Source organism: Oncorhynchus gorbuscha, linkage group LG02, assembly GCF_021184085.1.
Source record: "Oncorhynchus gorbuscha isolate QuinsamMale2020 ecotype Even-year linkage group LG02, OgorEven_v1.0, whole genome shotgun sequence".
NCBI classification, from domain to species: Eukaryota; Metazoa; Chordata; class Actinopteri; order Salmoniformes; family Salmonidae; genus Oncorhynchus; species Oncorhynchus gorbuscha.
Window position 1 is genome coordinate 78,225,376 of NC_060174.1, and position 21,805 is coordinate 78,247,180.

Sequence of the window (21,805 nt, forward strand, 5' to 3'; positions counted from 1 at the left end):
CAAAGGTTCAATTTGGGAGACGTGAACACAGCACTAATTTGGCTCCACCTAATGTTCTCAATATTGCCCCCTATCTTTGAAAAACACAAATATAAAAATGTTCCGAAATGTTGTCCTCTCGTCTCGAGGCTAACTTACCCAAATTGATCCACATGGACCAAAGCGAGTTTGGTTAAAAGCATTTATCCTCGGATAACCTCCGTTGACAATTACAAACACTGCATGACCAAAAGTATGCGGACACCTGCTCGTTGAACGTCTCATTCCAAATCATGGGAATGAATATGGAGTTGGTCACCCCTTTGCTGCTATAACAGCCTCCACTCTTCTGGGAAGGCCTTCCACTAGTTGGAACATTGCTGCGGGGACTTGCTTCCATTCAGCCACAAGACCATTAGTGAGGTCGGGCGCTGATGTTGGGTGATTAGGCCTGGCTCGGAGTTGGCGTTCCAATTCATCCCAAAGATTTCTGATGTGGTTGAGGTCAGAACTCTGTGTAGGCCAATCAAGTTCTTCCACACTGATCTCGACAACCCATTTCTGGACAGATCTTGCTTTGTGCACGGGGGCAATGTCATGCTGACCATTATTCATCCTCCACTGAACTTTATAGTTGGCACTGCATTGTGGCAGTCAGCTTTCTCTTGGCATCCCCCAAACCCAGATTTGTTCGTCGGACTGCCAGATGGTGAAGCATGATTCATCACTCCAGATAATGTGTTTCCACTGCTCCAGGGTCCAATGGAGGTGAGCTTTACACCACTCCAGCTGACGCATTACTCATGGTGATCTTAGGCTTGTGTTCGGCTACTCGGCCATGGATAAGAAGAGCAGTTCTTGTGCTGATGTTGCTTCTAAAGGCAGTTTGGAACTCAGTAGTGAATGTTGCATCCGAGGACAGTACATTTTACGCACTATGTGCTTCAGCACTTGGTGGTCCTGTTGTGAGCTTGTGTAGCCTATCACTCCGCGGCTGAGCCGTTGTTGCTCCTAGACGTTTCCACTTCACAATAAAGCACTTGCAGTTGACCGGGGCAGCTCCAGCAGGGCAGAAATGGACTTATTGGAAAAGTGGTATCCTGTGACGGTGTCACGTTGAAAGTCACTGAGCTCTCCAGTAAGGCCATTCTACTGCCAATGTTTGTGTATGTTGATTGCATGGCTGTGTGCTCGATTTTATACACCTGTCAGCAATAGGTGTGGATGAAATAGCCGAATCCACTAATTTGAAGTGATGTCCGCATACTTTTGTATATATTGTGTATCTTAGACACTTCATCAGAAACAACAGCTCCTTGGGCTGTATTATCTCTCGATGCAGAAAACGCTTTTGATAGACTGACTACAATGGTCATATCTCTAGTCTGCTCTTGGAACATATGGGAATTGGCTTCAATTTCATTCATATGATTAAAATACTGTATGTCAATCCCTCAGCCATATTTGTAACAGGCAATATCAGCTCTGCTCCATTCAGAATCACTAGACGCAGCAGACAAGGAGATCCAGTCTGGCCTCTGCTATTCTTATTATCCATGGAACATCTGGCCCAGACAATTAATACATTGAAAGAAATAACACCAATTTCTCTCAAATCTACGGATAATTTCATATCATTATATGCAGATTATATTTTACGATATCTAGACAATGTATCGCAATCGCTCCCAAACGCATTGAAGATCATCAATAAATTCAGCTTCATCTCAAGTTAAAAAATTTATCTAACCAAATCAGCCCTACTGCCTCTCAAGACCCCGATGGAGGACTCCATCTCTACTTATGGAATCCCAATCGTTTCCCATTTTAAATATTTGGGAGTAGATATATTTCCTTCTCTAGGTAAAACAATTGCCAGAACCTTTAAAAGAACGCTGAAATCAATTCAATCCGATTGATGGAATAATATCCCAGTTAACCAGCAGAATATCTATTGTCAAAATGAATATATTGTCATGGCGTTCAGTGCTTCCCATGGCTCCCCCTTCTGGCTATTGGGATAAAAGTCATCATGCGTTTCAACAATTATATGGCAAAGTAAATGATTCCAGATAAAGGTGTAGGAGGAGTATCTGTACCAAACTTTAAATTTTATTTCCAGACTGTAGCATTTCGTCCCATCCTACATAGTTTTAGACATTATTATTTTGCCCCCTGGCTGAGTATAGAGAAAAATAAGGTGTCTCCTATTGCCCTGGAAGAGGTGGTCTTCACTGATATATGCCTTAAACAATGTTAGTAAGTCACGCTTTGCTCCTATTATTGCTCACACAATTTTCTCACACAATTTATATTTTTAAACAATGTAACTGGGAATCAAAGTGGCCTCTGGGGGATGGCCCTTTTCTCCCCCCAATGGTCCACATGTTGAATCCGTACCCTTACCGATATCATGGACAGTAAGTGTTTGATAACATTCCAAGATTTGAAAGATACCTACACATTACCAGGAAACTTTTTTCTATATACAATTTAGGTCAGCTATGGAGTACTTTGGGAAACCCTACTACCAAACATCCAATGATGGGATTTATAAATAAATGATCTGGTCGCCCGAAAGGACTGATCTCTATAATATATTAACTTTTGGAAAGGTCATATTCTGAGCCAGCCATTAAAAAAAGTATGGTCTACAGATCTAATTGAATCTGAACCACGCTTTAACTGCAACATAATATCGAAAATATGGCATTGTCATCCCGTAATCCAAACCATCAATTTATCAATTCACAGAGTGTAATTAACACCAATGAAACATTTTACAATTAAATTGGCCCTAACTCCCAAGTGTTCACTGTGCTCCCTAAATCAAGTAGGCACCTTCCTTTTACATGATGTGGGAGTGCCCTGCAGTTAAATGCTTCTTGGGCGAAGTTGCAAAATTATGTGTTCTGTTGTGTGGTTATCAGGGGACGTTTACCAGTTACTCAGGGGTTTCTCTGCATCCAGCATGCCAATCACCCTGCTCTCTGCCAATCAATGGAATGCCTGAAATGCTTCCGTGTCAGGCGTTGTTGGCGACCAGCGGGATAGCTGTTATTGTTATCAGATTGATTTGGCGTAGGTTACGGCCAGACAGTGTGCCTGTGTAATAATTTGGTTAATTTAACCCTCGAAACAACAGCATACTGTAATTGATGCATTTTTGCAAATGAAATGTATTTTCCATGTAGATTCCAGGTCAATTTACGTTGAAACAACGTTGATTCAATCTGTTTGTGCACAGTGGGAACTGACCACAGGAGTTGACATAACGGCACAAACTTTCTGGGACCAATAGTGCTTAGCGATTAACAGATCATTATAAAACAAATTAGTAACTAATTGACGACAGACATCGGTTAAATTATTCTGTTTTTTTCCCCCAGAGTTTAATGCGCAGTTTTTCTAGGGATGAATCTGATCACGTCCGAACTGTGCATATAGTAGTGGGTTCTAGTTTCCAACAGGCCAATGTTCTAAATACACTATATGCGTATGTGGACACTTGCTCTCGCACCCTATATAATTAATTATTTTAGATCATACATGATGTTTCAACTCTTCCATGTGTTCCACTGTTTTGTTGATGTTTCTTCAATATACCCATACCAAAGTGTACGGGGTTAAATGATGACAAATTAATTTAAAAGGGGAATCTAGAGCTCGAATTAATGATGATTCGAGATAACACGTCGATATAGATGTTTTGCTTTGTTTCAAAAGTGTGTAATTTATTATATATGAAGAACGATTTGTATTGAATTTATATTGATATAATAACCCACCCCCTGATTTACAAGTGGTTCGTTCCCGAAAGGTGGGTGGGTTTCCCCTCCGCTCAAAGAAATGTGCTAGTCTGCAAGCCACCATCAACAATAATCTACTGCCCCACAGGCGCTCGAGGACGGAGGTGAAGGGAACTCAAACACCCGTGAATTCCCTTGACGATTTGACAAAGGATTAGCTAGCTACAAGGTAAATGTCAGACCGAAGAAATACATCATATGTCATTACCCTGTTTTATCGTTTAGATAGCTACTAATACTATCATTTTGTTGGGCTGCTGCTGGAAGTGATTAATCTTGACGACCAGATAACGGGTCACGTTTAACGTAACGTTGGATAGCAAGCGTATGTTGGCTAGCTAGCAGCAAGTGTTATAGGTTTTACTAGCAGCAAGCTAACATAATGTCAGTCGTTTAGTTAACTAGTTAGCCACTCATTTCAGATGCATGCCAATGTAGCTAGCAAACTAGCTAGTTGTATGTGTTAGCCTAATTTACGACTAGCTAGCTAACTTCCGATTTTTCATGTTTTTTCAAATTTATGTTGTGAAGATGTTAGTCATTTCCTCCAAGTATTTAAACCTAGCTAACTAACGTTACTTAAACATAAAAAAATATCAGTTAGGGAACAGCAGTTTTCTAGTTGTCCCTGCCATGGGCATCAGGTGGCAACAAATTCACTGAAGGCTGTTGCAAGAAAATGTACAATTATTGCCATATTATTATTGCCACACCTAAGGTTTAATTTAGACTTCAAAACATCCACATAATTATCCAGTAGGGTGTTAAGGTTCCAAATGAAACTGTGGATTTGGTGTTATACTTGGAACACTGTATTCCATGTTCTAGAGAATCTCAGGAACACAGAACACTTTATGATGAGGATATGATTGAAAAAGGTTGCGGACTGGTCAATGTTAATCTAGTAAATAATTGCACCAAACAGTGGCGACCTGTCATTCAGGGCAGGTAGAGCCCCACCTGCTTTAATCTCTACCTGTTTAGCTAAAAAAAAAGCCTGTTGCTTGATATTTTGGCATTAATTAATTAAATTCCATTTTTAAAGTGTTGAACGATTAGGCCTACCATGTCACACCTCATTTGCTTGCACTTGCTTATATTTAGCGCTGTGTTGATGATATAAGAACAAACATACACTACCGTTCAAAAGTTTGGGGTCACTTAGAAATGTACATGTTTTTGAAAGAAAAGCAATTTTTTATTTGTCCATTCAAATAACATCAGATTGATCAGAAATGCACTGTAGAAATGTTTTGTAAATGACTTGTAGCTGGAAATGGCTGTTTTGGGGAATATCAACATGGGCCTACAGAGGCCGATTATCAGCAACCATCACTCCTGTGTTCCAATGTCACGTTGTGTTAGCTAATCTAAGTTTATCATTTTAAAAGGCTAATTGATCATTAGAACCATTTTTCAGAAAAAGGAGCATAAAACTGGCCTTAGACTAGTTGAGTATCTGGAGCATCAGCATTTGTGGGTTTGATTACAGGCTCAAAATGGCCAGAAACAAAGAACTTTCTTATGGAACTCGTCAGTCTATTCTTGTTCTGGGAAATGAACCTATTCCATACGAGAAATTGCCAAGAAACTGAAGATCTCGTACTATTCCCTTCACAGAACAGCGCAAACTGGCTCTAACCAGAATAGAAAGAGTGGGAGTCCCCGGTGCACAACTGAGCAAGAGGACAAGTACATTAGTGTTTATTTTGATAAACTTAACGCCTCACAAGTCCTTAAATGGCAGCTTCATTAAATAGTATCCACAAAACACCACTCAACGTCAACAGTGAAGAAGCGACTCCGGGATGCTGGACTTCTAGAGTTGCAAAGAAAAAGCCATATCTCAGACTGGCCAATAAATCAAAAGATTAAGATGGGCAAAAGAAGACAGACACTGGACAGAGGAACTCTGAATGATCACACCTGTTTGTTGGTATGTGTGAAATGTTAAGGTAGGGTTTGCATAAAGCATGAACAAATCTTTATGCTTTATGCAAACAGAGTTTGAAACAACTTATGATATAAAATTAAACTTTTACTACTTCATGTAAATTAAATGTGTAATATGCTGATTAGTATGTACAGCATGTCAAATTATACACGTCAAGGTCATTCATTTATAGAAGGGTGGTCATATTGTTAACATATATTGATGTTTTATGCAGAACTGGGAGGTAACTATTTAATAAAGCAATACCAAATGATTAATATAATTGTTTTTATGAATTATGTTAATTAGCTGGTGAATTGCAACGTTCCATTCACTTCAATTGGGAACATTTTAAAAGCTTCTGCTCTTACACCTTTTAAGGAAGACATCAAACCTTTTATTTTTTTTAACAGCACAAAGTTTGAGTTTGTGTGGTAGTACGTGTGTGCGTATTGTGATTAATATAGACACCACAGGGCCTGGAAAAAGATGGGATGAATTTACATTAACATTGAATATAGACAAATCTAAAATTCAATTCAAATAAATTCATTAGTTCCTAATCAATGGATGACACATGACTGGGAATACAGCTTAAAAAACTCAAAGGTAGGTGAGTGTATCAGAAACCCAGTCAGGATCTGGTGGGAGCACCATTTACCTCCTGCAGTGAGACATGTCTCTTTCACATAGAGTTGATCAGGCTGTTGATTTTGTCCTGTGGAATGCTGTCTACTTCTCTTCAATGGCTGTGCGAAGTTGCTGGTTATTGGTGGGGGAATCCCAGACATGTTCAATGGGTGATGTCTGGTGAGTATGTAGGCCATGGAACAACTGGGACATTTTCAGCTTCTTGGTATTGTGTACAGATCCTTGCGACATTACCATGCTGAAATATGAGGTGGTGGATGAATGGCATGACAATTGGCCTCCGGATCTCGTCACGGTATCTCTGCATTGAAATTGCCATCGACAAAATGCAGTTGTTTGTCGCTTATGCCTGACCATACTATAACCCCACCGCCATCATGGGACACTCTGTTCACAACCTTGACATCAGCAAACCGCTCGCCCACACAACGCCATACACTGCATTTGCCCGGTACACTTGAAATCGGGATTAATCCGTGAAGAGCACACATCTCCAGCATGCCAGTGGCCCTCAAAGGTGAGCATTTGCCCACTGCGGCCCGTTACGAAGCCGAACTGCAGTCAAATCAAGACCCTGGTGAGGACAATGAGCACGCAGATGAGCTTTCCTGAGACCGTTTCTGACAGTGTGCAGAAATGATTGTTGTGTAAACCCACCGTTTCATCACCTGTCCGGTGGCTTGTCTCAGACAGTCCCGCAGGTGGAGAAGCTAGATGTGGAGGTCCTGGGCTGGCGTGGTTACACGTGGTTGCGAGGCCGGTTAGATGTACTGCCAAATTCTTTAAAACAACGTTGGTTGAGAAATGAACATTAATTTCTCTGGCAACAGCTCTGGTAGACATTCCAATTGCATGCTCCCTCCACTTGAGACATCTGTGGCATTGTGTTGTGTGACAACTGCACATTTTAGAGTGGCCTTTTATTGTCCACAGCACTGGGTGCATCTGTGTTATGATCATGCTGTTTAATCAGCTTCTTGATATGCCACACCTGTCAGGTGGATGGATTGTCTTGGCGAAAGAGAAATGCTCACTAACAGGGATGTAACTTAATTTGTGTGCCAAGTTTGTTTTTGTTTTAGAAATACTATTTTTGTACATATGAAAAATATCCCAGACATTTTTATTTCAGATCATGAAACATGGGACCAACACTTTTACATGTTGCCTTTATAATTTTTCTTCAGTATAGTTGACTGAACTGTATAAACAATTATGACTATTTAGCATAAGAATTACAATTATTAACAATCAAACAATGTATCCCATTTTAACTAGTCAATTATGAGCAGGTGACCTGGTAACACAATGCCCTAACATCTAGCCTAGGCCTCTTTCATATCTCTCTGACACATGCATACAAAAAAAACTCACTTACCAAATCTCTCATTCTCTCCCATGGGTACACACTCTGCCTGCCAGTCAAGCAGATCTCTCTCTTGACGGGCACAGTATTAATAAAAAAAAAATAAAGACTTAGTATTGCAGTATTCTGTCTAAAACACTTAATGTGCTGTTACTGTAATATCTGCATATGTAGCCTAATTAAGTTATTTTTTTGTCATTACTGCTGCTACACATGGTATGTACTTCTGAAAAGGGTCTAACTGAAAATACGATCTCTCTTTCGGGACACTGTACTGCTGCTAGGTGACTGATTTGATTGAATTTGGCGCATCGCACTTGGTCAAAACAATGTAATTGTTTTTATTGTAAGTACTTATCGTAACGGCAGTAATGATGATAGTAGTTCTGCGAAACTCCTGATTTGGTGAGTATTCATTATTACTTTTATTATTTCTCTCTTTTCCTTCTCTGCAATGTTGGGAAGGGCCCATAAGTAAGCATTTCATTGTTAGTCTAAACCTGTTATCTGTCACATACTTCGTAACCAATGTTTTTTTAAAGTAGTACCTAAAAGTATTTTGACAAAATTAGCTATTTAGCTTTATGCTCTCCTGTCTTGTTTTATTTAACTAGGCAAGTCAGTTAAGAACAAATTCTTATTTACAATGAAGACATACCAAAAGGCCTGCAGGGACAGGGGCCTTAAAAAAAGTTGTCTTTCGATTTGGTTTGTCATATTGCGCATATTTTATTTTTATTTGTGCTTTTACTGGGATTGGTTTTCAAATGTCACTATAGGCTATATTTAGGAACAGTATAAAATAATGGGAACCTTGAATATGTGCACTTACTCATTCATTTTAATCCTATTGTGCAGTTTACTTATGTAATTCTTTAGATAAATGCAAGGAAGAAAAGGGTCCCTGGAGGAGAGAGAGACAATTATTTTCAAGTTGTAATGAAATAACCTGCTTGGTTGTCAAATTCCAAAATGGTCACCTACAGTGGGGAAAACAAGTGTTTGATACTCTGCCAATTTTGCAGGTTTTCCCACTTACAAAGCATGTAGAGGTCTGTAATTTTATCATCGGTACACTTCAACTGTGAGAGATGGAATCTAAAACAAAAATCCAGAAAATCACATTGTATGATTTTTAAGTAAGTACCTCTCCACAATGGCCAAGACCAGAGAGCTGTGTAAGGACATTGGGGATATAATTGTAGACCTGCACAAGGCTGGGATGGGCTACAGGACAATAGGCAAGCAGCTTGGTGAGAAGGCAACAACTGTTGGCGCAATTATTAGAAAATGGAAGAAGATGACGGTCAATCACCCTCTGTCTGGGGCTCCATGCAAGATCTCACCTCGTGGGGCATCAATGATCATGAGGAAGGTGAGGGATCAGCCCAGAACTACATGGCAGGACCTGGTCAATGACCTGAAGAGAGCTGGGACCACAGTCAAAAAAACCATTAGTAACACACTACGCTGTCATGGATTTAAATCCTGCAGCGCACGCAAGGTCCCTCTGCTCAAGCCAGCACATGTCCAGGCCCATCTGAAGTTTGCCAATGACCATCTGGATGATCCAGAGGAGGAATGGGAGAAGGTCATGTGGTCTGATGAGACAAAAATAGGTATAAACTTTTGGTCTAAACTCCACTCGCTGTGTTTGGAGGAAGAAGGGTGAGTAGAACCCCAAGAACACCATCCCAAACGTGAAGCATGGAGGTGGAAAGATCATTCTTTGGGGATGCTTTTCTGCAAAGGGGACAGGACGACTGCACTGTATTGAGGGGAGGATGGATGGGGCCATGTATCGCGAGATCTTGGCCAACAACCTCCTTCCCTCAGTAAGGGCATTGAAGATGGGTCGTGGCTGGGTCTTCCAGCATGACAACGACTCGAAACACACAGCCAGGGCAACTAAGGAGTGGCTTCGTAAGAAGCATCTCAAGGTCCTGGAGTGGCCTAGCCAGTCTCCAGACCTGAACCCAATTGAAAATCTTTGGAGGGAGCTGATGGTCCCAAAACCTGAAGGATCTGGAGAAGGTCTGTATGGAGGAGTGGGCCAAAATCCCTGCTGCAGTGTGTGCAAACCTGCTCAAGAACTACAGGAAACGTATTATCTCTGTAATTGCAAACAGGTTTCTGTACCAAATATTAAGTTCTGCTTTTCTGATGTATCAAATACTTGTGTCATGCAATAAAATGCAAATAAATTATTTAAAAATTATACAATGTGATTTTTCTGGATTTTTGTTTTCGATTCAGTCTCAGTTGAAGTGTACCTATGATAAAAATGACAGACCTCTACATGCTTTGTAAGTAGGAAACACTGCCGATTTTGCAGGTTATCAAATACTTGTTCTCCCCACTGTTTGTAAGCTGGGGTAAGTTAATTTACCGAGAGTAAACATGGGTCACCAGACACACAGTTTCTGTTCTCTGTGAGATCACTGTTGGGTCCTCGTTTACATGGCTTTTTCATGAGCTTTTTAAAATGTGTTCCATCGTTTTAAAAATCAGGTCATCTCTCTCCTTTCTCAAAAAGGGTGATCTCTATCTTCTGTGCTGTTTGATATTTCATCAGACATGCTTTGAGTGCACTGCCTTGAACAAACTGTACCTCTCAGCATGGTAATGACAGTCCCATTCATGATGAGCAATTTACATCAGAAAGTTTCCCGTTCCGTCTGACTAGTACAAGCCAAGATGTACATTTGAAAGCGTTTCTCTGTTCAAGAATGAGGGAGAACTCTTAGAGGTCAATGGAAGTTGTGCTAGTCTCATTTCCTTTCATGTCCTCTTATCTCTGTGTTCTGTGTTTCTCCCTCAGAGATAGTATGGACAAAGAGGAGCAGTTTGTCAACATCGACCTAAACGACGACAACATCTGCAGTGTCTGCAAGCTAGAGACCGACACGGGGACCATGTCCTTCTGCCACGTCTGCTTTGAGCTCAGCATCGAAGGTGAGAGAGTGAAGTAGGGGGGAGGATATCAGATATCACATTTTTCATTCAACTCTTATTGGCCATCTGCTGCCTGGGAAGAACAGTGGCCTAGAACAGTACTGGTGTTACTTGATAAAAAATGTAGTCAGTGGCAGGATAGCACACAACAGCACAGTAACGCCTTGTTCAAAAATGAATTGAATTCTGTTGGTCATACTTCCTTTAAACATAGTCTTGCTCCGCTACTGGTCGGACAGGTGTAGTGTGTCATAACGCAAGATGGAAGGGTCTCTCGTCAGAGGTCGCATTTATTTCTGGAAGATTGCAAAATATGACCTTTTATGTTTCTCCTGTCTTAAAAGTATTGTTTCGGGTGATATTAAAACATGTTTATTTTATTGACTTCTTCCTTAACTTTTTTCATTTACTTTCTATCAAGTCCAGCTAGTTTACACAGAGCAGATAGCTAGGTTGAATGTAGCCAGCTAACCCAATGCCTAATAATTATCATCATAAACAAATGTCAGGAATACCATCAAGAACATTTTCGGAATTAAAATGGGAGGCTACAGTCATATAATTGACTTAACAGCCAATGTATTATTCAACATTACTATTAAAATAGTACTCGTTTGGATCATTGTTTACAAGTTGCTAGCTATCCTATAAAGCCATTGTGGAAAACTGCATATTTGTTCCGTGGTTTTTCTACCTTCCTGTACTATTGACGGACTCTGGTCGGAATGAAGATGATGCAAAGTATGCGTCTCGCAACAGAGCCTTGGACGCAAGGGGGCACTGCAATGTCATTCTGGTGCAGGTTGTCCCAATTGAAATGAATGACTTCCGGCGCAGCACAATTGGAATGTGAATGAGGCTTAGCAGGGTTTGAAATTCACTTTTTGGTCCACCAGCAACTGTGGCAGGTAGGTAGAAAGAAATGATAATCTACCATCCACTGAGGTGTTTTTACAAGCCAAAATAGTTTCCCCATAATTGCACAACAAAAATAAAACCAATAAACGGATGACCATGCTTTCGGTTTTTCTAAAACAATAAATGTATTACTAGTAAGAAGTAATGGGGTATATTGCTTAATTTCATTTGTGACCGGTCTTTTAACAAATACATGTTAAAATGAATATTTTACATTTACATTTAAGTCATTTAGCAGACGCTCTTATCCAGAGCGACTTACAAAGTTTAGATACAATAGTAGAAATTGATACAGTGCATTCGGAAAGTATTCAGACCCCTTAACTCTTTCCAAATGTCGTTAAGTTACAGCCTTATTCTAAAATGGAATAAATAGTCAACAATAAATAGTCAAATCAACACACAATACCCCATAATGACAAAGCAAAAACAGGTTTCTAGACACTTTTGCTAATTGATTAAAAATAATAACCCGAAATCACATTTACTTAATTATTCAGACCCTTTACTCAGTACTTTGTTGAAGCACTTTTGGCAGCGATTACAGCCTCGAGTCTTCTTGGGTATGACGCTATAAGGTTGGCACACCTGTATTTGGAGTTTTTCCCGTTCTTCTCTGCTGATCTTCTCAAGCTCTGTCATCTCTCACAGAGATGGTTTTCCTTCTGGAAGGTTCTCCCATCTCCACAGAGGAACTCTAGCGCTCTGTCAGAGTGACCATCGGGTTCTTGGTCACCTCCCTGACCAAGGCCCTTATCTCCCAATTTCTCAATTTGGCTGGGCAGCCAACTCTAGGAAGAGTCGTGGTGGTTCCAAACGTATTCCATTTAAGGATGATGAAAGCCACTGTTCTTGGGGACCTTCAATGCTGCAGACTTGTTTTGGTACCCTTCCCCAGATCTGTGCCTCGACACAATCCTGTCTCAGAGCTCTACGGACAATTCCTTCGACCTCATGGCTTGGTTTTTGCAATAACATGTGTCAACTTATATAGGCAGATGTGTCTTTTCCAAATCATGTCCAGTCAAATGAATTTACCACAGGTGGACTCCAATCGAGTTGAAGAAACATCTTAAGGATGATCAATGGAAACGGGATGCACCTGAGCTCATTTTCTAGTCTCATAGCAGAGGGTCTGAATACTTATGTAAATAAGGTATTTATGTTCTTTATTTTGAGTAAATCGGCAACATTTTCGGAACTGTTTTCGTGTTGTCATTCATTTTTAATCCATTTTAGAATAAGATTGTAACGTAACAATGTGGAAAGGGAAGGGTTCTGAATACTTTCCAAATATACTGTAAACAGTTCTACAACATTTACATTTACATTTAAGTCATTTAGCAGACGCTCTTATCCAGAGCGACTTACAAATTGGTGCATTCACCTTATGACATCCAGTGGAACAACCGAACATCAAGAATGAACAAAGTGCCTACCCTGCCGCAAAAGGCAGAGTGAAATGGCTTATTTATTAGGGTTCCACCAGGGTCTAAAATTAATACCCACCACCTTCCATATACGGGTTTATTTTGGCATTTGCGGGTAAGGGGTGTATCGAAATGTACGTAATGGTTACCTGGAGGAAATGGGGGAGGGTTATGCTTTTAAAATTTCAGTCAATGGAAGGGTTTATTTTTTTTTTTTTACATTGTCCAGAGGAGGGTCATGTAATTGATTTAAATAGTTGTCAGTGTTTTAGATTTGGTTAATCCCTTGGCTTATTCCACATTTTGTTGTGTTACCACCTGAATTCAAAATGGATTAAATTGCTTTTTTAATGACAAAGTGAAAACATGTTTTTTGGAATATTAGCAAATGTATTAAATTAAATGCAGATCTCATTTACGTCAGTTTTCACAACCTGATTTCAGTAAATGTTAGAATGACCTTTCGGCAGCTATAACAGCTGTGTATCTTTCTGGGTAAACCTCTTTTTGCACATGTTTCTTTTTTAAATTCTAAAAGCTCTCAAGTTGGTTGTTGATCATTGCTAGACAGCCATTTTCATGTCTTGCCATACATTTTCAAGACCTTTTTTTAATAAAAATAAAAATGTCAACTAACTAGGTCACTGTATCTGATTTGATGTAGTGATCTATAACAGTGCTTTGGTCTGTTATGCTTTATGCTAGAAGCAAGCTGTAAAATGCCTGTCAAAGACGTGACTCCGATGCATATAATATCATTGTTTAGTTTCTTTGACATTCTGAGGCTGAGCTACAACCTTCAATAGACGAGGAGACAAACATGGACTTTTCTTTGGTAGTAATATAATTATGTCACTCAATTGATTAAGATATTCACTTTCTGTACTATAGAAAATGTTTAAACCCAGACAGCTTTTAAGAAAACACTTGTGACCTTGTTGGGTTTAGCCACACGAGAGTAGCCAACAATTAAAGCTTCCATTTTTCTGTGTCGGTAGGCCTACTCTGTCTGGGGTGGAAAGGTTGGCCAAACTATTGAAAATACCATGTTCAGATTCCTAATGACTTCTCAGATTTAGTTATTGTTCAACAGGTACAGTTTCATTGCAAACAAGACACTGATTTGGCATTGGAGAAATATGATAAGATGAACACAGACTTATGTCTTTTCTTAGCCTGTAATTTTGGTAATTTGTGTGGCATTAAAAAAATATGTAGAATTACGTAGACTTGCATGAAATGTTTATAAAAGGTGGGGTTTTTTCTTCTCAGACCTGCAAATACTATGGTAGATGTAGGCAATGCTTTTACTATAAAGGCTATCTTTTCACCCTTATTCTTGTTCACGGTGGTCTGTGAACCCACAACCTTCTGGCCCTGTGCCCTGTAAAAATGCCTGTGTTGCCATGTAACTGGATGAACCGTTTCTAAACCTGCATATCTAAAGTTCTAGTCTGTCCAATTTTGTTTTCTCTCTTTTTTAAAATGTAATTTTTTTAAATATATTTTTTTATAAAGCATTCAGGGACGGTGCAGGGAGGGCCATCCATTTTTAATTTCAGAGATCAGATTCTCTCCATGTTATTATAAATAACGTTCGCTCCCTAACATGGGATCCAAACCGGCTGCACGTGTGTGCCTTCGTGCATTAATGTATTTTGTCCCCCCCACACCAAACGCGATCACAACATGCAGGTTAAAATATCAAAACAAACGCTGAACCAATTACATGAATTTGGGGACAGGTTGAAAAGCATTAAATATTTATGGCAATTTAGCTAGCTAGCTTGCACTTGCTAGCTAATTTGTACTATTTAGCTAGCTTGCTGTTGCTAGCTAATTTGTCCTGAGATATAAATATTGAGTTATTTTACCTGACATGCACAAGGTCCTCCTCTTCAATGATTAATCCACACAAAACGGTCAACTGAATCGTTTCTAGTCATCTCTCCTCCTTCTAGGCTTTTTCTTCTCTCTACTTTATTTTGCAATTGGCAACTTTTCATAAATTTGGTGCATTACCCCCACTGACTTAGTTCGTCTTTCAGTCACCCACGTGGGTATAACCAAAGAGGAGATGACATGTGGGTACCTGCTTCTATAAACCAATGAGGAGATGGGAGAGGCAAGACTTGCAGCGTGATCTGTGTCACAAATAGAACTGACTTCTATTTTAGCAATGCAGACGCGCGCAATAATTGAATAATATAGATTTCTAAATGTATTTTGCAACACTTGCGCACGTGACGCGAGCGGTTTAGTCAGCCTGTAAGAATGTCTAATTCGCCAGCCACGTTGGCGGCTGGTCACACTCATGGCAAGCGTTTCATAACTCAAGTATGGGCACCAGTGCAAGTTGTGATTTATAGAATAATACATGCTGTTTTTCAAAGTATTTCTGCCATTTTGTTTTATATCTGGTAATACACAAAAATCTTAATCATAACGGTAACGTATCCCACCTTGCGCAGCAATACTGCCTGTCTGGTTGGCTGTGAGCACTGAGTGAAGTGCTGAAAGATTTGTTTTAAATGCAATGAGTACAGGCATAAACTGTGGTCTAATTTACTTAAGTCTACTAAAGTGAGACTTTGTCCTTGTTTCTTGGCTATTTATACTGAATACAAATATAAACGCAACATGTAAAGTGTTGGTCCCATGTTTCACAAGATTACTTATTTCCATACGCATAAAGCTTTTGTCTAAAATGTTGTGCACATTTGTTTACATCCCTGTTAGTGAGCATTTATTCTTTGCCAAGATAATCCATCAACCTTACAGGTGTGGCATATGAAGAAGTTGATTTAAATGGCATGATCATTACACAGATGCACCTTGTCCTAGGGACAGAAGTCCACTCTTAAATGTGCAGATTTGTCACACAACACAATGCCACAGTTGTCTCAAGTTTGGAGGGAGCGTACAGTTGACATGCTTCTGCAGGAATGTCCACCAGAGCTGTTGCCAGAGAATTGAATGTTCATTTCTCTACTTTTAGCCGCCTTCAACCTTGTTTTAGAGAATTTGGCAGCAACATTTTTTTTCTCTCTGATATTTTGGATAAAAGACTCTCAATGTTAAATTAATTTGAGCAATAAACCACATGTCTTACTATCATATGAAATTGTATTTGTCACATGGCTGAATACAACAGTTACAGTGAAAATGCTTGCTTACAAGCCCTTAACCAACAATGCAGTTAAGAAAATTACCCCCCAAAATAAGAAATCATTAAAGAGCAGCAGTAAAATAACAATAGTGAGGCTATATACAGGGTGTACTTTTACAGAGTCAATGTGCGGGGGCACCGGTTAGTCGAGGTAATATGTACATGTTGGTCGAGTTATTACTATGCATAGATAATAAAGAGTAGCAGTGGGGGAGGGGGGCAATGCAAATAGTCTGTGTAGCCATTTGATTAGATGTTCAGGAGTCTTATGGCTTGTGGGTAGAAGCTGTTAAGTAATTTGGACCTAGACTTGGTGCTCCAGTACCGCTTGCTGTGCGGTAGCTGAGAGAACAGTCTACGACTAGGGTGGTGTTGGAGTCTTTGATTTTTTTTTAGGGCCTTCCTCTGACATGTCCTGGTATAGAGGTCCTAGATGGCAGGAAGCTTGGCCCCAGTGATGTACTGGGCTGTACGCACTACTCTTTGTTGTGCCGCGCGTTCGGAGGCTGAGCGGTTGCCATACCAGGCAGTGATGCAACCAGTCGGGTTTAATAGCTCTCAATAGTGTACCCGTTTAACCTTTTTGATAATCTGAGGACCCATGCCAAATCTTTTCAGTCTCCTGAGGGGTAATGGGCTTTGTTGTGCCCTCTTCACAACTGTATTAGTGTGCTTGGACCATGTTAGTTTGATGATTTGGACAACAAGGAACTTGAAGCTTTCAACCTGCTCCACTACAGCCACGTCGATGAGAATTGGGGCGTGCTCGGTCCTCAATCATCTCCTTTGTCTTGATCACGTTGAGGGAGAGGTTGTTGTCCTTGCACCACACGGTCAGGTCTCTAACCTCCCTATAGGCTGTCATCGTTGTCAGTTATCACTGTTGTGTCATTGGCAAACTTAATGATGGTGTTTGGAGTCATGCCTGGCCGTGCAGTGAACAGGGAGTACAGGAGTGGACTAAGCACACACCCCTGAGGGGCCCCCCATGTTGAAGATCAATGTGACATGTGTGTTGTTGCCTACCCTTACTGGCCCATTAGGAAGTCGAGGATCCAGTTGCAGAGGGAGTTGTTTAGTCCCAGGGTCCTTAACTTAGTGATAAGCTTTGAGGGCACTATGGTGTTGAATGCTGAGCTGTAGTCAATGAATAGCATAGGTGTTCCTTTTGTCCAGATGTGAAAGGTCAGTGTGGAGTGCAATATTGATAGTATGCAAATTGAAGTGGGTCTAGGGTTTCTGGGATAATGGTGTTGTGAGCCATGACCAGCCTTTCAAAACATTTCATGGTTACAGACGTGAATGCTATGGGTCTGTAGTCATTTAGGCAGGTTACCTTAGTGTTCTTGGACATGGACTACTTGAAACATGTTGGTATTAAACACTCAGTCAGGGACAAGTTGAAAATGTCAGTGTAGACGCATGCTTTGAGCATACGTCCTGGTAATCCGTCTGGCCCGACGTCCTTTTGAATGTTGACCTGTTTAAAGGGCTTACTTACATCTGCTACGGAGAGCGTGATCACACAGTTGTCCGGAACGGCTGATGCTCTCATGCATGTTTCAGTGTTAATTGCCTCAAAGCGAGCAAAGAAGTAATCTAGCTTGTCTTGTTCGCCCGTCACTGGGCAGCTCGCAGCTGTGCTTCCCTTTGTAGTCTGTAATAGCTTGCACGCCCTGCCACATCCTATGAGCGTCGGAGCCAGTGTAGTACAATTCGATCTTAGTCCTGTGTTGACGCTTTGCCTGTTTTTAATGATTCGTCGGAGGGCATAGTGGGATTTCTTATAAGCGTTTGGGTTAGTCCCCCTCCTTGAAAGCGGCAGTTCTACCCTTTTAGCTCAGTGCAGATGTTGCCTGTAATTGATGGCTTCTGTTTGGGGTACTGCATGTACGTACCGTCACTGTGGGGACGACGTCATCGATGCACTTATTAATATAATAATAATATATGCCATTTAGCAGACGCTTTTATCCAAAGCGACTTACAGTCATGATTATTGATGAAGCCAGTGACTGATGTGGTGTACTCCATGCCATCAGATGAATCCCGGAACATTTTCCAGTTTGCTAGCAAAACAGTCCTGTAGCTTAGCATCTGCTTCATCTGACCACTTTATTTTTATTGACCGAGTCACTGGTGCTTCCTGCTTTAGGTTTTGCTTGTAAGCAAGAATAAGGAGGATAGAATTATGATCAGATTTGCCAAATGGAGGGTGAGGGAGAGCTTTGTACTCATCTTTGTGGCGTAAAGCTGGTCAAATTTCTTTCCCTCTGGTTGCACATTTAACATACTGGTAGAAATGAGGTAAAACGGATTTAAGTTTGCCTGTATTAAAGTCCCGGGCCACTAGGAGCGCTGCCTCCTGGATGAGCGTTTTCATGTTTTCTTCTGGCCGTATACAGATCCTTGAGTGCGGTCCTAGTGCCAGCATCGGTTTGTGGTGTTAAATAGGCAGGTACGAAGAATATATGTGAACTCTCTTGGTAGATAGTGTGGTCTACAGCTTATCATGAGATACTCTACCTCTGGTGAGCAAAACCTTGAGACTTCCTTCGATATTCTGCACCAGTTGTTGTTTAGAAATATACATAGACCACCCCTTTTCTTACCAGAGGCTGCTGTTCTATCCTGCTGATACAGTGTGTAACCTGCCAGCTGTATGTTATTCATGTCGCCATTCAGCCACGACTCGGTGAAACAAGATATTACAGTTTTAATGTCCCGTTGGTAGGATATACGTGATTGTAGTTATTCTACTTTATTATCCAGCAATTGTAAGTTGCCCAATAGTACCGATGGCAAAGGCAGATTAGCCACTCCTCACCGTATCCTTACAGGGCAACATGATCTCCTTCCGCGATATCTCCGTCTTTTTCTCCTGTGAATGACTGGGGTGAGGGCCTGGTCGTGTGTCTGGAGTAAATCCCTCCCCTCCGACTCATTCAAGAAAAATGATTCGTCAAGGTGAGTAATCCCTGTTCTGATGTTCAGGAGCTCTTTTTGGTCGTAAGACTGTAGCAGCAACATTATGTACAAAATTAATGACAAACGATGTGAAAAAACAAACAACATACCACGGTTGGTTAATAGCCCTTAAAATGGCAGCCATCCCCTCTGGCGCCAATACATCTACTAGTAATACATAGAAACTTTACTAAGCATGCTCATCTGTTTTTTGGGGTGTAATTATAGCCCCCAAAATGTGAAGAAGAATTGAAGAGGCTGGTATTGTTTGTTGTTTTTTTGTGTACCTGGCACAGTGGCTGGTATACAAAAATGTTTGTTTCAGGCCCTGCTGACATGTTTTACAAGGAGTACATGTGCCCCAAGTACAAATGTTGACGCACACATATAAATCTCAGAGAAATTATTTTGAATGTTTTAATGATGCGAAATTACTAAAAGTATTTTTAAGGAGTGATTCATCCTCAATCATTAGGTGAGACAAACATTTTCAGCTGCCCCTTTAAGGGACAAACTGTTACTGTGGTGACTTGGGCACTTGCTTGTCTGTGATTGAAATAGACATGCTTACCCACAAGTGACAAAATCTACCTGCATTTGGCAGGTGGTGGGTGTTAATTTTCAACCCTGGGCATAAGGCCTTGCCAGTATAATTTTCCAACAGCTTTGGCTTATAGGAGAAAAGTCTGCACGGCAAGTTAACCACAGTGTGGTTTGTGTTCTGTGTGTGTAAGCTGTGGGCACAGCAGGTTCAGGTGGGGGTGTAATGGCTTGAATCACCTCCCTCCCACCACCTGTCTCAACACCTGTCCCAGTGAATCTGCTCCCTGTCTCTAGGTGAAAGCCCTAATGGAAGCTTGATGTTATTCAGATTGATGATGTGTGTCCTTTGAGAGGATATGTTTTGGTGTCTATTCAAGCTCTGCCCATGTCTTCATCAGGGACAGTATGTAATTTCCCCATGCAGTGGACAGAATGGGTCTGAAGGGCCCATAAGAGGTGAGCTGAGCATCCATTCATTCATTAATTCACCCCCAACCCTTTCATTAGAACACGGTAGACAGACTGCTGCTCAGCCTCCTCCTCATGCTTTGCCACTCCAATACGAGGTGCAGCAATGTGTTTCAAGTGCCTTTTTCCATTTTTCGTGATTGGCCTATTTTGAATGAAAGAGAACGCTACCGCCGAGGGTACTTGATGTGCTGTGTGGCTCTCTCAGCGTTTGTCATCTCATGGACAGACAGAGCAACTGTACAAGGGTCCCTCTTTTGTGAGGGAGAGTCGTGCATTTATCTCCACATGAAAGGAGAATTATCCTATTGAAGCAGCTAATAGCAGAGCGGACTACATAAAAAACTTTTTTTTTTTTAACTAGGCAAGTCAGTTAAGAACAAATTCTTATTTACAATGACAGCCTACCCCGGCCAAACCCGGACTACACTTGGCCAATTATGCGCCGCCCTATGGGACTCCCAATCACGGGTGGTTGTGATACAGCCTAGACTCGAACAAGGGTCTGCAGTGACGCCTCTTGCACTGAGATGCAGTGCCTTAGACCGCTGTGCTATTTGGGAGCCCAATGATCCATCACTGAATAATTATTTGGGTATAGTATTATGTAATTCTGACAGGAAGGGAAATTCATATGCATCAAGGATTTATGTGCTGTGCATTGAGCAGTTATCGAATCCTGGAACTAAGGGAATATATCCTGACTGAGGAATGATGTATAATAATATATCCTGTTTGTTCCAGGCTGAGTTGTTTATTGTACTGCAGCAGGGATTTATTGTGAGTGGAATGGGCAGATGCCCCAGTCTGTTACCGTTGTTTTTGTTGCTCCACTGTGTCTAGATAAGCCTAGCCTATTTCGGCTATTGTTGCAGAGATTGTGATACAGCCTGTGTGGCCACTGTCCATGAAGTAAGCAGAACAGTCGGGCAGGTGGGATGTGCTTTGTAGGCTGCCTTTATGGGCAGGTGACATTTACAGTGCTTTCGGAAAGCATTCAGATCCCTTGACTTTTTCCACATTTTATGTTACAGCCTTACTCTAAAATGGATTTTAAAATAAAATAAATAAATCCTCAATCTACACACTACCGCACAATGACAAAGCAAAAACAGGTTTTTAGACATTTTTTCAAATGTATTAAAAATAAAAGCAGATTACTTGAAATTGAGCTCAGGTGCATCCTGTTTCCATTGATCATCCTTGATGTTTCTACAACTTGATTTGAGTCCACCTGTGGTAAATTCAATTGATTGGACATGATTTGGAAAGAGACACACCTGTCTATATAAGGTCTCACAGTTGTTAGAGCAAAAACCAGACCATGAGGTTGAAGGAACTTGCGTGTGTGTCATACTGCAGTGTCCTTTTAATAGTTTATTCTCGCTGTGAATCCTTCAATCATGTTTCTTTATCTAATAACTTTGTACAGCAATGACCCGTTGGAACTGAAACTTGGCATCGACATTTACTACTTTCGGTCTGGTAGAAGATTTGGTCAGTGCCATTAAGGAGCTGAATTTCAATACCCCTCGCTATTGATGGGGAATAAAACAGTTGGGCTGCTGTAACAGTTGTTAATGATTCATATGATTCATATGATACAGCGTACTATGT

General features: G+C 40.8%; 1 protein-coding gene across 1 annotated transcript in view; it reads left to right on the forward strand.

Moving 5' to 3' along the window:
* The first annotated feature begins 3,815 nt into the window (after positions 1–3,815).
* The window catches only part of LOC124010482 (protein EURL homolog), a 64,448-nt gene continuing 46,458 nt past the window's right edge, over positions 3,816–21,805 (forward strand). Inside the window, exons 1-2 of the mRNA XM_046322950.1 lie at positions 3,816–3,957; positions 10,560–10,693. Of these exons, the coding sequence (XP_046178906.1) occupies positions 10,567–10,693 (127 nt within the window). The 5' untranslated portion in view covers positions 3,816–3,957; positions 10,560–10,566. The remainder of the gene's footprint in view (positions 3,958–10,559; positions 10,694–21,805) is intronic.